The sequence below is a fragment of the Cajanus cajan genome, chromosome 1 (assembly GCF_000230855.2).
Source record: "Cajanus cajan strain Asha chromosome 1, NIPB_CcT2T_4, whole genome shotgun sequence".
NCBI classification, from domain to species: Eukaryota; Viridiplantae; Streptophyta; class Magnoliopsida; order Fabales; family Fabaceae; genus Cajanus; species Cajanus cajan.
In genome coordinates, this window is record NC_138517.1 from 91,194,619 (window position 1) to 91,211,612 (window position 16,994).

Genomic DNA, 16,994 nt, shown 5'->3' on the forward strand with positions numbered 1-16,994 from the left:
AGTTAATGATAATTAAAGACCAATTTTTATTCTTAAGATTCGATGAAAATTATGTCTTACGAACACATTAATCCTTGATTGTTAATTGTAATACACTGTATAATCATATAACCAAAAATATATATTTAGACAAGACATGATGTCAAAGTATCATCATTTTTCTCCGTATATAGATAATGGTTATGGTTAAAATCCAACTTATTGTGGTAGAATTCTTTCAATACTAGATACCCCCAATTACTTAATTTCCAATAAATATTAAGAGATGCAATTAAGTTAGAGGAACATAATCGTACATGTTTAAGGTTTAGGATTTAGGGTTTAAGATTTTTTTTTATTATCGCTAAAAAAAAAAGAACCCAATTGTAATTGGGAAACGGTGAACCTAACTGACAATTTTGAAATTAAGACCCCTACGCCATACCATATTAAATTCAAGGGATTCTAATCATTACATTCATCCTTTGACCATGAGTTAAGAAAAAGTAAGCAGAGTGAAATAAATTTTGAAATAAAAGTGCCATACAAGACCTCTGCCAGTTGTCAACTACCACAGATTTGAAGATGTTATCTTAATAATTTCTTCTATTCTTTACAACAACAAAAAAGTGCCAGTTTATCATACATTTTCACGAATTAAATTCGCACCTCTTGGCCAGCATAGTTAAGACTGGACAATATGATGGTGGTAGAAATAAAAGTAAACCACAGTTTTTGTGGTTGATCTGCGTACAAGAGTTGTCTTCCACTCGTCCGGTGGAACAACCATAAATTACTGCAAGTGATCCACCGTAAGCCCTACGACGACATTCATATTCATCAGGGGCATGTACAATAATAAGATGGTGATATATTATTTCAAGATGCTGTCCATTGAGGTAGTACTCTTCCTGCAGCATTTTTACATGTTACTTGATCTAATGCATCAATTTCTATGACGTCAAAATCTAGGTCTTCATCAGAGCATCCATGGAAATAATCTTCCTCTGGAGAATCATACACCACATCTTTTCTAGTTTGTTTCTTTACCGTCCTTCTCTTTGAACGACCTGTGCTATTCGTTAAGGCGTCATCATCCTCATCATTTGCATTTAGCCCTCCATTTGTCCCTCGTCTCCTTTTGCAAGAATCCGCACTGCCTTTGCTGCCACTGCTCACTTTCTCCAACTTGTAATATTCATTAATTGTATTTTCAATGATTTCTAGTAACCGATCCCCATACTTGCTTACCTTAGTCCTGTGTTAAACCAAAACGTTAATTAATGCAGGTTCACTAACCAGGACACAACTATTTCCAGAATGAACTTACTTGCTAATGCCATTGATATCAAGGAGTTCTTCTTTTGTTCTCGGCACTCTCTTGCTTATCTGCTGCAACGTAGCATTACTAAACAGAAACAGCAGCTTATCAGATGCTTTTATTATGAGTCTATAATATACATATAAAGCATTTCATGTAATAAAGCAGAAATGGATTTTACCATGCAAATTTTAATTTTCAACTGCATTCTTTATATTCCGTAACTACAAGGGTACATGAATCCTAAACGGAGAAAATGTTACTTGTATAACAAGGAAAATGAAAAGATCTAATAACTTACCCAAATATGTGGTAAGCCATAACACCCTCTCCAGCTTCTCTAACAAGACTTGTCCTCAACATCCGTAGAGCAGTGTATAACTTAGCTGAAAGATTCTGAAGTAGATTTGTGTTAAATATAACTCGAAACTGTTAGAAATCTTAACAGGTGATCTGAAAAATAAGCTATTTTATACCAAATCCACTTCAGTTTGAGGTTCGGGAGGAGTGTCAATTAGTGTAACGTTGGGCTTCCCAGATGTCAGAGAACCCTTAGCTGGAGTTATATCAGATTTCCCTGGTTTTGATGCCTTTACAGAGGATGGGAATCTACAAAAGTTTAAAATTCCACTTAGAATATGAACAAAGAAAAACACAAGTATTGTGAACTTGAGGCCAGAGAAGGTAGAGACAAGAATTCAAGTGAAATTGATCTCATGTTAAAAACATCTCAAGCTAACAGCATCGAAGCCCTAATTATTAAAATTGATATCATATTTATAGAAGCCCTCACATACAAAAGATGGAACTTTCATGGAAAGGTGTTCAATCAATGAAAGACTTGGCCCTTCCAATTCACAAATTTCAGCAAGAAACAGCTTAATGAGATGGACAAACCTCAATATAATTCTCTGCCCAGCATAAAGATTACGGACCTTGGGCTCATTTACCTGAAAAAAAACAATTCAATGCAATATAAAACTTACAGTTATTACTTATTAGAATCTAATTATAAAATGACAATAGGAAGCTATATCACTCATTTGAAGCTCAATGAGGAAATATTAAACATATGGATAAAATTGCAGTATACAATTTTTGAGTCACTGCTACCTTCAATATTGATGATACTGATCCATAATAATCGCTTTTCTTTACTTCCTCAACAAGAAAATCCTCAACGACAAGATGATGTAATACGCGAGAAGCCTCACCCTTACCTAGACGCTTTCCAGCACCGTGAAGGCTCACAGTCTCATGCCGGTGTTTCTTGACCTTATATTGACATTAAAAGTATACGATTAAGAAGATAATTAATGGCTATTAAGATCGAGAACATATTCCAAAGAATGAAAAAGAAAGAAAACAAGTAAATGCTTGACATACCAACTGGCTTAAGGAACCACGGTACACTTCTAATATATGAGATGAGGAGAACCTCTGTCCCATTAGCTTAACAAGTTCAACCTAGGCATAAGACAACTAAAATTACTTAAACTGAGAATGAGACGACTCAAATAATACAAACTAAGTAACAGAATTTAAATAAATGGAGGGACTAAAAAATATATGGAAAGAAATTGCTTCCCAACCAATTGCTTTGCAATCTCTGTGACATCCTTCTCAATGAAGCTTGTGATCTTCAAGCAATTATCACATGTTTTCTGACAAGTTGAAGAATTGAACTTCTCCCCAAAATGAACAAGTTGCAGAAGGCGCCGACAGTCAACATCGTTTTCACAATAACTGACCTGAGACAGTTCAAGACAAAACAAAGATTTAATAATAATAATAATAATAATAGAATCTCAAAGTTCTTCAAAAAAAAAAAGTTTACCATTCGCATAAGGTTTTCGGTGTTGGTTTCTAGTACCCTTCCTGAATTTGTCATATTAGAACGATTGTATCCGGATGTCATGGGACTTTGCTCTATTGCTCCTTGACTCAACATATGTTTAACTCGTATCTATAAATGAGATCCAATTATAAACAATAAAAGGGTAAGTAAGGAAATAGGACCTCAGTCATCATATGATTCGCCAGTAATATGAATGCTAACTTAGTTTCCAAAAACAAACATTAATATTCGACAAGTAAACGGGTTGTAGTTGATACTAACATAATCACTATAGTTATAATACAATACACAGGATGAACGTTGACCATCTCTACCAGCTCGTCCACATTCCTGAAAGAAAAATAATAAGCATGTATGTAAGCCAACAGAAGCAAACCTAAATACCGAACACATTTTTATGTTCTGCCAGTACCTGATGATAGCCTTCAATAGATTTTGGGAGGGAATGGTGGATTACAAACCGGACATCAGGTTTGTTAATACCTGAAATACCAACCCTAAAATATGATCCTATTCAATTAAGCAAATGCAATAAACAAAGCAAAGAAGTAAATTTACCCATTCCAAATGCCACAGTAGCACAAATTATATTGATCTCGTCTTTGCTCCACTGCTTTTGAACTGAAGCACGTTGAGCAGGATCCATGGTACCATGATAAAATGCACATTTATGCCCACATTCCTGAACAATGAATATAACTAGATAACGTATTCATGAGCCAAACATTCAAATGTTAACTTCCACATTTATTTTTAAAAACACTCGTCAGCTTGTTAAAAATGGGCTCCATGTGCATCAGCCCAGAAACACATTTATTTTCCACATTTGTTTTATCAAATACCCATATCATGCAGAAACAGCAAAACACAAACAAGAACCATGCAAAAAAAAAAAAGAATGAAAAGCAAGAGCAAGCTAGAAAATCAGACAATTCATCACATCATACTTTCAAGTCAAATATAGAAATATAAAGTGATGAGAAGACTAACCCGTAATTTTTCAGCAACCTTTTCACAGTCCATTCGTGAAAGACAATAGATAATGCCACATTCATCAAAATGATTCTCCCTAATGAATTTGTCAATGTCCTCCAAACACTTTTTGGTCTTGGGGATAACAGAATACCTGCAATGTTCAAAATGAACAATGTTAATCCGTTGAAGATTTAGAAAGAAGTCAATCTTTGTTTAACACACCATAAGTTTGGGCGATTAAAACTTTGCCGAAAAATGATGCAGTTAACAAGACCGAGTGCTTGCACAACATCTTCTTTTACACTAGCTGTTGCTGTAGCTGTTAAAGCTAAAACAGGAGTATTTGGGAATTTCTGTTTCAATATACCAAGTCCCTGGGAAAAATAAACAGTAAAAATTAAAATTTAAACAATATATTATCATGCAATTTGCATCAATTTGAAGGGTAGAAAAGCTCCAACCTGATAATCTGGTCTAAAATCATGGCCCCATTGGCTCACACAATGAGCCTCATCAATTACAATCCTTGCAAGCAACTCACGAACATGTAAATTGTCCAACTGTCGCAGAAGAACATCACTTCTACAGTGGAAGTACAAACAATAGCATTATGGAAGAGAGGTATATGGTTCCCAAGTTAAAAAACACATATCAAGAAAATGTTTCAAAGAGTAGAACAGCAATCAATAACGGCACTCACTTGGCAACCTTTTCGGGTGTCACGTATAATAACTTGTATTTACAACAATCAGAATTAAGTTCTCGTAGGATCTCCTGCTGTTCAGCCCATTCCATATTGGCACTCAAGTAAGCAGCAGGTATATTTGCCTGTATTTCAAGACAACAGGAACAAATAAACATTTATATATCTATCAGAAAAACACACGAGGAAAAAAGAAAGAAGATTAGTTATAGAATCAGCAATACCTGCAATAGGTGCATTATTTGATCCTGAATCAGGGACACAAGGGGAGAAATTACTAATGTTATACCCGGACAAATAAGAGCTGGTAACTGCAAGACAAGACAGTCCAAAGTTGTAAGGTTACAGTATTGGAAAAATCTAGACAAATCAATCACCAAAACCAATTAAATGGTATTTACAGTCTATGTGCAAATGAGAAAGGGAAAAGGCCATAACTCAAAAAGGTCTCTTGAAATATCATATTACCTGATAGGTCAGACTCTTTCCACCACCAGTGGGCATCAGAACAAAAACATCACATCCACTCATTGTGGCATTAATGACCTCTCTTTGATTGGGGCGGAATGAGTGATTTCCAAATACCCTTTTATTATTAACCTAAAAATAAAGAAAAAGTTATAAAAGATGAGTTAGGTTCACTGGGAACTGACAATAATTCAGTTAAATACCTCTAACTCTTTTGTCCAAGGAAAATCACGGCTGCTCCAACGTTTGTCTCCAGAACCTTCAATGTAATTAACTTCAATAATCTTTGGGACAAACGCTTCCCTCTCCACTGGAGCTGATGACATGCTATAATTGTCTACAGAAAAGGATGGAAGACACTGGAACGATGACCCATATGTTCCATTACCCATATAAGCATCTCTCTTAGGTCCATTACAAAGGACAGTTTGTTGAGGTGTTTCATACATGAAAGATGTAGGTGGTGCCGTGGATGCAAATTGATGTGACTTTTGCCTTTCCTCATTAAGATTACCACAATTTATATATTGTTCAAGCTGTTGAATTTGCTTATTCAGTTGTGACCTGGCATTAGCAAGAAAAATATTTTTTCAAATCAACTATTCAGTATGCTGCAACGATTTTTTTGAAGTATAATGATTCAGCATAATTATATAAAAGGAAAAAAAAAATACTATGATGATGCCTTCAAGCTTTTTCTTTTGATTGTACGTGATATATATTTAAAAATGTTATAAACAGGATATAATTCCAAGGGAAAGGCACACCTATCATTGCGAAGCTTTGCTATCTGTGTAGAATTAAGGTTTTCACTGTTGTCAAGCAGTTCATTAGAGATAGCAATGAGATTATCCTTCAATTCTTGCAAATGACTTGCTGCTTCAGGGCAAAGCCCTAACTGCATCCAGAATTATGATTAGGCATATCAATCGGACAAATAAACAATGATAACTTGTGAAAGATCAAAATACCTTGTAACCATGGATGCAATCTAAACACAGCTCTGGTGGCAAAACATTATCATTATATGCAGTTGGTGTTGTAGGAGGAAGCTTGGATATTGATGGTTTGGGAGTGCAAGTTGACTGGTATTTCTCAACAATTTGGTCAACATCAATGTTCTTAAACAGAGTCGAAAGCAGGACAAAAACAAAGAGACAGAGAAATCAGCATCTACATGGATGTAAATAGTTAAGATAAACTTAACTTAGTAATGGCTTCAAAAAAAAAAAAAAAAAAGACAACGGAGCAGCCACACCAATAAGAAGGATAAAAGGACACAATTACGGAGTGAATAAAATGGTCAAACCTCCTCACTAGTTTCCACTTCACAAAAGAATTGGGCAAGATGTTATCTTCTAGTGTGGATAACTCAATATAAATTCATCAGTATACTAATAAAAGACTAAAAGTTAAACTAACTTACATTATGTATCAATATAACTAATAACTTTAGTAAGCCCTTTGATGTTATAGTCAATTCATTCAACCACAATATAATCAAAGATAAAACAAAATGGTACTCCATATTATTAGGAGTTCTAACTAGCAAGCCTTGCAAGAAAGATCCAAATGAACTTGACTCATTTAGATTAACCAAAGTGTAGTAAATTACCTCAAGTAAGTCATCATCACCAATATCAGCAGTCATACATTTGGAAGACTCGTTGATTTGGCCTGTGTACTTAGTATGATTGTTCACTGAAGTGACTGAACCAACCAAACCCTGAGAAATATGATTGATAACAATTGGGGTTGTGGAGACATCTGGACACCTATTCTTGTCATTCTCATAGCCCCCTGGGAAGGAAGTCGTTCTTCTATCTTCACGAAGCTGAGGAGTAACCTCAACCGATTTTCCAGGTTGGACATAGTTTCTACTAAAATTTTGTAGACTTGAAAGAGCAATCCAAGCCTGTTAGGAATTGTTTCAACAGAAGTCATTGCAAAATTATAGAAGTCTTGAGTAAGAACATTTTTATTGATTCAAGTCATTCAGAACCAAAAGATAGGGAAATAAATGTTGAGTTTAGCTTGAGTAATATGATCATAAGGTACAAACACCTTGACATAGAATGCAAGTTACACTTAATCCTGCATAAATTACCAGAGAAAAATATATTGATTCCAAAGAAAACATGTTTATCAATAACATGGCAGGGAAATAAAATTTCAATAAAAGAAAGAAAAAAAAATGCTAACCATAAATAACAAAGTGATAGTGTATCATGTAATAAAACTACTCTTGTTCATACAGCATTTATACTAGTATACCTTCTCAACTTGTACTCTCCGTGAGCCTTGAATATTTTCACTTTGTTGAACACCAAACCTGAAAGAATGAATGCATTAGAGAGAAAGTTGAAAGTGTGCTGAAATTCAGATATTAATCTGTATACCAAGTTCCTCAGTAATAGAATGGTCACCGTTGACAAAATAAACAGAAAAATGAAAATCCTGAGAAATTATCTTGGCACTGACTAGCAACAAGTGGAGTAAAAACATCATAATCCAAAATGGTAACTTCAAACAGAAACAGTTTCAAACCAGCATCCGCCATGCTATACTACTTATACTACCATGTTAGCAAAGAAACAATCATCTACAGAAGCAAATGAAACTTCAGACAGAAACAGATGCCTAATCAGCAACTTGTAATGAAATTGCTTTCCCCGTGCACACGCAACACTAATGATTAATGAACCTCCAATGCCCAATTATTATAAGCTAAAACCTAATTCCCATTGTCTAAGAACTTTATTCAGACAAAAAACAAAAAATCTCAGCTAACTTAACTAACAAACAACAAGGTCTAAAAAAAGTAGTAAAAGGCATACGTGGCATTCCCAGGGAGTGGTTCTTCATGGCAAGGCTTCTTAGGTGGGACAGAGAACATAAAATTGGAGCTCAAAAACTTGGCTTGGCAGGAGAAATTCTCATGAGCATTGGCGTGTTGCAGCCAATTACCCTGCGGGATTTTACCATTGCCTTTGACACCCTTGGCTGAATTGGCTTCACTGTGAAAAATCCAAAACGCTATTAGCGACTAACTACGAATGATGAACCACAAAGAGAAAATAATAAGCAGCATTACCTTTGCCTCATGTCAGTAGCAACCAAACAACACATTCCCTGCAGATTCAGAATGCAGATTGAAATGTAACGACAAAACTGCAGCGATACGATGATAAAAGGCAGGAATAAGAAAAGGCTTTGGCATACCTTAGCTAAAATTGGGCATCGGGAACGGGAGAAGAAACGCGATGGATAATGGAATGTTGAGTGATAGCAGAAGCAATACGAAAGAAAACCCTAGAAAAAGAGATTGCGAAGAAAAGAGAAAGAGAGAAGTGGGAGTGGCGGAGAAAGAGGGCTCTTCCAAATTCTACCACACCCTCGCCTTGGCGGGATTTTTCATTTCATCTATGTCTCCACCAAAACTTTTTCTTTTCTTTTTTTTTTCAGATTTTAGAACCGAATAAAATAAATAGAGGAAAATTATTTTTCAAAAGTTTGTTTTATTCACCCAAAATTTTCTCTATATCTTTTTTTAATTGCTTTTTTTTTATCCAATTGTGTCGTTAAAAGATAAAAACGTATTTAATTTTTTTTAATGAGTAAAATAGTAGACAGAGAATGTTTGAATCCTTTCTAAACCAAAAATTTTAGAGAAGAAAATTTGAATTCTGACTATTTTATAAGGATTAATTATTCTAAAACAAATAAATGCATAACAAGAAATTTGGATCGTTGGCTTTATTTGAAAACGGTTAGGTGGGAGAAAATTTAAATTTAAGTTAGGAGGAAATACAAATTTATATTTTTTATTTTTCTCAAATAAAAACTTTTCTCTGTATCTTTTTTTATCTTGTTAAAAATTAATATGTGCATATCAGAATGTTGGATGATTTAATTCCAATAATTTATATCAGATAATAAATTTGAAAACAAGGTTAATGAGTTTTTTTTACGGCAAAATTAATGAGTGTTTTTTTATAATCATTAACAAATAAAAATATTTTATTAAATATCATTATCAACAGATTTTATTATAATTTTTAATATAAACTTTTATAATTGAAAGAAAAAAAAATCATAATTAGTATCTTTATTATAATTAAATTTATTAGCTTCGTTCATATAAGATTAACTTTTCCAAGTATATTAAATTATTACATTAAAATATTAAATTCAACAACGAACACAATTAACATGAATTAGTAAAATGGTGATCGAGTCTTGTGACTTATATGAGTTGTATTGGATGCTTGAAGGGAACATTACTGCTCACTCAAACATATTTGTATACTTGTTGTATAGGGGACAAAAAATACTAAATTCAATCCATTATTACTTTAAGTCATATTTAAAATAAAAAAGTCAATTTATGAATACTTTGAATCATATTTAAAATGATATCATATGATTCTATATTTTTAGTTTAAAAAATATTTTATTTTGAACTTCTTTTTATGTATTTATTGAAATACTAATAATTTTTAAACATATTATTGATATAAAATCAATTTTATTGATAATTAATTTATACCGGTAGTTTAGTAGGTGTAATATTCAAGATAAATATTTTTATATAAATAAAATTTATGGATACATAAATATAAAAAAAATTTAAATTTATGATAAGTAGTTTATATCATAATATTAGTTATTTTTAATTATTTGAAAATTTCCTATAAAAGCATTGAAATTTAATTTAAAAAATAAGAGTAAAATCCATTTTGTTCGTAGAATTTGGAATTAGACCTTAAGAAATCAGAAATTGTAGAATTAGTTTCTAAAATAAAATTTTAAATTTAATTAATTGTTATCTTTTTAGTTTTTAAATATATATTAATATTACCCTTTTAGTTGCACAATTTTTTTTTTGGAAATTTCAACTACCATAATTGTCAATTTACACTTTTAAAGATTAATTTTAATATTTTTTAATTTTTAAAAACAATAGGATAACATCTTAAAACTTTAGAGATCAAATTGAGTATTTATTCTTAAAATAAAGATAAAAAAAATAAACTAAAAGAGATAAATATTAAACAATCAAATATACGAGTGATAATAATTTTTTTAAAATTTCAAGAATTTTTTTAAAAATGTCCTCCTGAAAGAATAGTCCTTATAAATATTAAATAATTTTTTTAATTTATCATCATCTAATTATAGTCCTTAAAAATATTTTTATGACTATCCATTCATAGATTTATACACATAATAAAGAGAGAAAAAAATCATTTTTAGTGTACATATTTTCCTTCTACTGTGTTTTATATAATTTTTGTCTTTTCTTTTATTTTTTCATATAAATTTTTACTCCTCAAATATCTTATAAGTGCTAATTAACCATTTATCTTATTCTTTAAATAATAAGGAAACATTTTCCCCTAATATATAAGAAAAACCATAAAAAAATATTATAATCATCATCGAATCATAAATTATCTTGCGGCTTAAATTTTTAGTCATTATTTTTAATGATATTATTATTACATATGAATATCATGATTAAAAAAAAACTTTTAAACTCTTTTACTATTTTCTTTTATCCACGCTCTTTTACTGTTTAACATGAGCCTTGTTCTATTATTAGTGCTGTAACTTTCACGCATGGAAGTCAACAAAACTTCATCCTGGGATTCATGTTAAGTGAAATTAACAAAAAGGGTTAATTTGTTGGATTCATATAAGTTAGAAGATTATTCCGACCCAGAAAAATGATGACAGAAGAGAATGGCGGCGAGCACTCAGTTGCTGTGTTGCCACTTTGATTATGGTGTTCAGGTACCCACTTTTTCATCTTCTCATAAATTCCAATATCACTCATTGAACAATAACGAAGAATCTATTTGAACAGAAAGATAAAGTAATCTCGCAGTTCATATGTTGTCCGTGAAAGATGTGTTGTTAACACGTGATTGTTGTGTTTATGTGGGCAGGTAGCCCCACATGTGAGGAGGAGTTTGAGGTTCCCATTTTGGAATTCACATACTAATACAAAGAGTCTCAGGGTGAATTTTGTGAAGGTGCAAGAAGCAGATATGAATATGATGGCCACTTCTGACAACAAAATCCCACACGTGCTGACTGTTGCTGGCTCTGATTCTGGGGCTGGTGCTGGAATCCAAGCTGATCTTAAGGCTTGTGCTGCTCGCCGGGTCTACTGTTCCACTGTCATCACTGCTGTTACTGCACAGAACACTGTTGGGGTTCAGGTTTGCTTTCTTTCATGTCAATTTCGTCACTCTTGCTGCCAAAGTATTTAGAAACATGAAAAGGCAACAACTTTATTTCATGACTTAACAAAGCAGCTTCAAGTTTAGTGGGGTTAGTTCAAGGCTTTTTCATATAATGAACTGAGATGTGGCCAACTGCTAATTTTGTTGATATTCAAACACTGATACCAACACTTAAAAATTCAGATTTTATATTGCTCTTTCTGTCCCTTTTCTCAAATCTGTGGCAATTGCTAGGGAGTGGACATTGTACCTGAGGATTTTGTGGCAAAGCAGCTGCAGTCTGTGCTTTCTGATATGCATGTTGATGTGGTAAGTCTAAATAGTGATCGCAACAGCTATTACTTTCAACTATTAGGAGACAGGATTGATTTAGAAACCTATTGGGCATGTTGATGACTTGGTGCGTTCTAGCAAGCAAGTTCATGGATTGCTAATGTTCCCCACTTTTCAGCATAGCTTGCTTCTTAAATTCAATGTTGTTGTTTTCCCTAGCCCCATTTTCATCATTTGTATGAATCTGATCTTATATTGAAATTTGATCTACTCCGTTATGAGGGTTGCTGACTTTCTGTTCTGCTTGATTCACATCTTGGTTGATGCCTTAATGGTAGTTGCTATTATTATTATTATTATTATTCCATTTGAACTAATTATGCTATGTCTTTAGGTTAAAACAGGCATGCTGCCCTCTCTTAAAATAGTGAAGGTCCTTTGTCAGAGCCTTAGGAAATTTCCCATCAAAGGTATTCAATTGTACAGAAAATTATAACGTATTTATTTAATTGCAATTGGAATGGCATCTTTGCTGACTTCGTTTTTGTTGAAGGCAGCTCTTGTGGTTGATCCTGTCATGATATCTACCAGTGGGGATGTACTTGCAGGTCCTTCTGTTCTTAATGGATTTCGGTATGTCTTTTTGAACTTGCACTGTGCTATAACTGTTTGAGATGATTTTTTTTTTTCACTTTCTTTAGTCTTCACTGAAGGATCCAGATACTATTCAAAATCCTTTGCTTATGTAGTAGTCTTATGCTTGATTTTCTTTGTTATAGATTTCTGTCTATTGGTTTTTATTTCAAATGAAATTGACTCTGCTTATTATTGGATTCTGAATGCAGGGAGGAGCTGCTTCCCATGGCTGACATTGTCACCCCAAATATAAAAGAGGCATCAGTTTTAATTGGTGATGTGCCACTGAAATCAGTTTCTGACATGCGTGCTGCTGCAAAATTGATACATGATTTGGGTCCTAGGTTTGTTGCTGTTTAATATATTTGAATATTTGGTTCCAGTCAAACTAAATCATGTTTTAAAACTATTTCTTGTCTCTTACTGCTTCTATGCTTTAAAAAAATTGCAGTAATATCAAAATATAAGTTTCCTTTTGGGCAGAACTTAGCTGCATGAGTAGTAGCATGCAGACTTCCAACATTAAACTACTTGTTTGGTACAGCTTGAACTTTAAAATATATGACTCATGGACCTTTTAAATTGTCATTTCATGTTTTTGACAAAATTAAAACTATGAGGAAATAATATCAGTAAGTGCGAAAGCACTAAGCAGTACTGATAAATCAAATCTGTAACAATGATGAACTGGTTTTTTCCTCTATTACTTGATTATCTTGAGGGAGAAACATGCCTTACTAAAGACATACTTCCAAATAGGTAATATTTAGTAAATTACTTTTGGATAGATATTATAACTATATAGTGAAATGAGTTTCTGAAGTCAGAAGAACATAGGTGAAATCATATGTATGGTATATTTCAGCTGAATTTGAAAATATCTCACATCACATGACATATTCACTAGTAAAATATTTTCCTATATTATAGTAGTATTGTACTGCCTTCATTTTATTCTTGCTTATTTTTCTTCAGACTTTCCCAAGAGACTTGGAAGAAAATATACACTTGATACTGTTTATATCTAAATGACTGATACAATAGCCAGAACACAGACTCATACGTGTAGCAACATTTCCAAAAGAATTCACTGTATTTTATAAATATCTCGTGTAAATTACTTCTTGTGAAATTTGATGATCTATGGAAATGAATTGATTATTTGATTGAATGTCTACTATGGCCCTGAGGACCTTAGTAGTACTTTTGGAGTTCAGAATCCATTCTGTGCTTATCATATTGCTGTTTATATTGACCTGCACAAAGTAGAGTATCAAACTGTTTACCTAAAGCAATGATGCCTAACAATTGCTTTGCTTGCTTTCTATTAGCTGAAATTGTGAGCGTGTTGTATATATGAGAGTTGCACTTCATGGATACATCATACAGGTCATAAAAATAAAATATAAAAAGCTCCGACTTCAAAGAATTGTGTTTTTACAGATAATTTTTCATTGCAGGAATGTACTTGTCAAGGGTGGTGACCTCCCTAATTCAGTAGATGCTATTGATGTATTCTTCAATGGTGAGATTCAAGTCTTCAATTCTATGGCACACAATGCCCCCCACCCAAAAAATAAACAAAATCTACAAGACATACAAACTTTTCCCCTTTACCTTCTGTTTGTGTATGTCCAAATCTTTGTTAAAAATAAACTCCATTTCTAGGTCTTGAGTTTTGCAGGTGAGGAATTCTATGAGCTGCGCTCGTCGCGTGTAAATACTACCAATACTCATGGTACTGGTTGTACCTTGGCATCATGCATAGCAGCAGAGCTGGCAAAAGGTTCATCCATGCTTTCTTCAGTTAAGGTTTGTTCAACTATCTTAATTGATATTAATACTGAAGGACCTCATGGGGCAATGCCCATGATTTACCCCCTTTTTTTTCACTAGAAAAGAAACAATGCAAATAAAAGAGATTGAAAGATGGAATATGCTATAATTTTAATATTTTTACATATCTGGATTCTGGCAGACAGCTAAACATTTTGTTGAAACTGCCCTGGATTATAGTAGAGACTTGGTGATTGGAAATGGAGCTCAAGGCCCTTTTGACCATTTTTTGGCACTTAAGAACATCAATCAGAGTTCTTGTAGGCAGAAGAGGTTCAATCCAAATGATTTGTTGCTATATGCTGTAACAGATTCGACTATGAATAGGAAGTGGGGCCGTTCTATTGCTGAAGCTGTTAAAGCTGCTGTTGAAGGAGGTGCTACCATTGTTCAATTAAGGTTTGTTTCTTCAAATGTGCTTTTCTTTTTTAGTAATATTGTATACATCGTATAGAATATCTGAGATTCTTACCATCAGTATTTGATAGCAGATATAATTCTCTTTGGTTTAATATGCCAAGCGGACTGTCCTAAAGATCTGGAAATTAATATTTACTTTTTTATCATGAATAATCTCAATCTTATTGAATTTTTTTATTTATTTCCTTGTATTTCATTCTCTTTAAATCAACCAGGGCATCAAAATGTATTATAATCTTGTTCGTCTAATTTTATCATCACCAATATCTGTCTATTCCATTTCTTTGGTCATATCTCTACTTGGCTTAACAAATTACTGAGAACCTAAACGTCTCTGGCTGGCTATCTAACGTCACGCCTTCCATGAAAACAGATATTGTATCATAATTGAAATGACATTAGGCTATCCTTTAAAGAAAAGCATTCGGCTGGCAGACAGTAATTCCTGTTGTGCCTTGAATCTTGATTAGCAATTTATAAAGTGAATCCTCAGATCAACGATTGCTTGATTTTAATTTGTCTTTGTGATTACAATATTCTTGAATTTAGAAATGTTAGTTTTGTAACTTTAATTGAAGGGTCTGATGATGCATGTTTGATTTTTACTTCCAGTGGAGACTCAAGCACAGGCATTGTTACAATAAATGGAAAACATCCAAAATATCTTGATTCTATCTCAAAGAGATTTTGAGTATATCTTAGAATTAGTTTCTATATTTCCTTATTATCTCATGGTTTGTTTCCTTATTTAGTTAGGATTGGAAGTATCACTTCAAAACACAACCGAATATCCAATCCCTGTTCTGTGCTTTACCTCAATCAATACCTAAATCTCCATAGTTTCAACTTCAACAAGCATGAATTATTTTGGCCTGATTTACATCTCTGCTTCTTCAGGGAAAAGGATGCTGAGACACGGGATTTTCTTGAAGCTGCCAAAGAATGCATTAAAATATGCCATTCCTACGGAGTACCTCTGCTTATAAATGATCGTATAGATGTAGCCCTTGCTTGTGATGCTGATGGTGTTCATGTTGGTCAGTCTGACATGCCTGCAAGTCTTGTAAGAACTCTCCTTGGTCCTGAGAAGATAATTGGTGTATCTTGCAAGACGCCTGAGCAAGCAAAACAAGCATTGATTGATGGTGCTGATTACATTGGTTGTGGTGGTGTATATCCCACCAACACAAAGGCTAATAATCGTACAATAGGCTTAGAGGGCTTGAAGGAAGTGAGCCAGGTCTCAAAATTGCCTGTGGTTGCAATTGGTGGCATTGGTCTGTCAAATGCACGTGCAGTCATGGAAATTGGTGTGCCAAATCTGAAAGGGGTTGCTGTCGTTTCTGCTCTGTTTGATAGGGAATGCATTTTGACTGAGACAAGAAACTTGCACGCGTTATTAAGTTAGGCAGCATTCTTGATACAATGAATATGACGGATGTGGGAGCAATTTTGCTGAGTTCTAGTCAAGGGAGTGGTTAAAACAATCATATATGGTTTTACATAGAATGGAAATATATACAATTGCAGATTCTTTTCAGAACCATGCTAAACTTGCAAATTTTCTATAGAAGAATTTACGCTATGCTCAATATTGGGGCAGAACAAAACATTTGGAGGTTCATTCATTTGCCTTTGTTGGATGTTCGTACCTGTTGATTTACAACTTGAATGATCCCAAGATTGATTGTTCGGGAAAACTATTATGCTTTGCATTTTGTTCTTTATCAACTATGCTAGCGGCAGCAAAGTTGGTGGGAAATCCTTAAAATAATCAGTTAGACAATTTTTAACACTGTTTTCCAATGATAATGCCTCAGAACGCTAGCTAAATAGGGTATTGACCGAATAAAAATATAATTTAACTAAATGTCAAAAAAGAGTTTTGTTTCTTAATAAAATTAAATAAATGCCCGTCAGCTCAGACTTGTTATCGACCTTGTCTATTGTCTATTTTGAGATATTTCTCTTTAAGGTTCCTGGGTCTAAGAAAGATTCTTGATATAAAAATATAAGAATCTATACAACACTGAAAAATGCTTCTTTTCACTTGAATTCAAATTAATGTGAATCAAAGTTGGGTACTTTACTTTGATGAATATCATACTCGTAAAAAAGTTATATTTTTCTTTCCAAGATTTCAAGTTACACGAATTAAAGCTTCTACCAGTTATATATAGCTGATACATCTTGCAACAAACAGGCACCACTGCCAGCATAGTCATAAAACCAATAGGAAAGAAACATTTTGCCTGAATACCCTGCTGCGAGATA

The 16,994-nt window shown here is 33.3% G+C and overlaps 2 protein-coding genes across 2 annotated transcripts; one reads left to right on the forward strand and one right to left on the reverse strand.

Annotated features, from left to right (window-relative positions):
* Positions 1-475: 475 nt before the first annotated feature.
* On the reverse strand, positions 476-8,766 carry LOC109803145 (ATP-dependent DNA helicase Q-like 4A). Its single transcript, XM_020364597.3, has 26 exons — positions 8,527-8,766; positions 8,399-8,436; positions 8,142-8,321; positions 7,579-7,636; positions 6,920-7,219; positions 6,276-6,425; positions 6,072-6,202; positions 5,508-5,868; positions 5,305-5,436; positions 5,061-5,147; positions 4,834-4,961; positions 4,595-4,715; positions 4,356-4,507; positions 4,149-4,284; positions 3,717-3,840; positions 3,571-3,641; positions 3,420-3,488; positions 3,138-3,266; positions 2,893-3,051; positions 2,687-2,767; positions 2,414-2,575; positions 2,198-2,250; positions 1,777-1,909; positions 1,602-1,696; positions 1,310-1,387; positions 476-1,237 (listed from the first exon to the last, which is right to left on the reverse strand). The coding sequence occupies exons 2-26, from the start codon at positions 8,431-8,433 to the stop codon at positions 859-861; spliced, it is 3,504 nt and encodes a 1,167-aa protein (XP_020220186.2). The 5' UTR covers positions 8,434-8,436; positions 8,527-8,766; the 3' UTR covers positions 476-858.
* A 2,175-nt stretch (positions 8,767-10,941) lies between these two features.
* TH1 (thiamine biosynthesis protein) lies at positions 10,942-16,420 on the forward strand. Its single transcript, XM_020366331.3, has 10 exons — positions 10,942-11,100; positions 11,256-11,531; positions 11,790-11,864; positions 12,223-12,298; positions 12,386-12,461; positions 12,674-12,808; positions 13,925-13,989; positions 14,149-14,276; positions 14,443-14,699; positions 15,618-16,420. The coding sequence occupies exons 1-10, from the start codon at positions 11,050-11,052 to the stop codon at positions 16,126-16,128; spliced, it is 1,650 nt and encodes a 549-aa protein (XP_020221920.1). The 5' UTR covers positions 10,942-11,049; the 3' UTR covers positions 16,129-16,420.
* Positions 16,421-16,994: the final 574 nt, after the last annotated feature.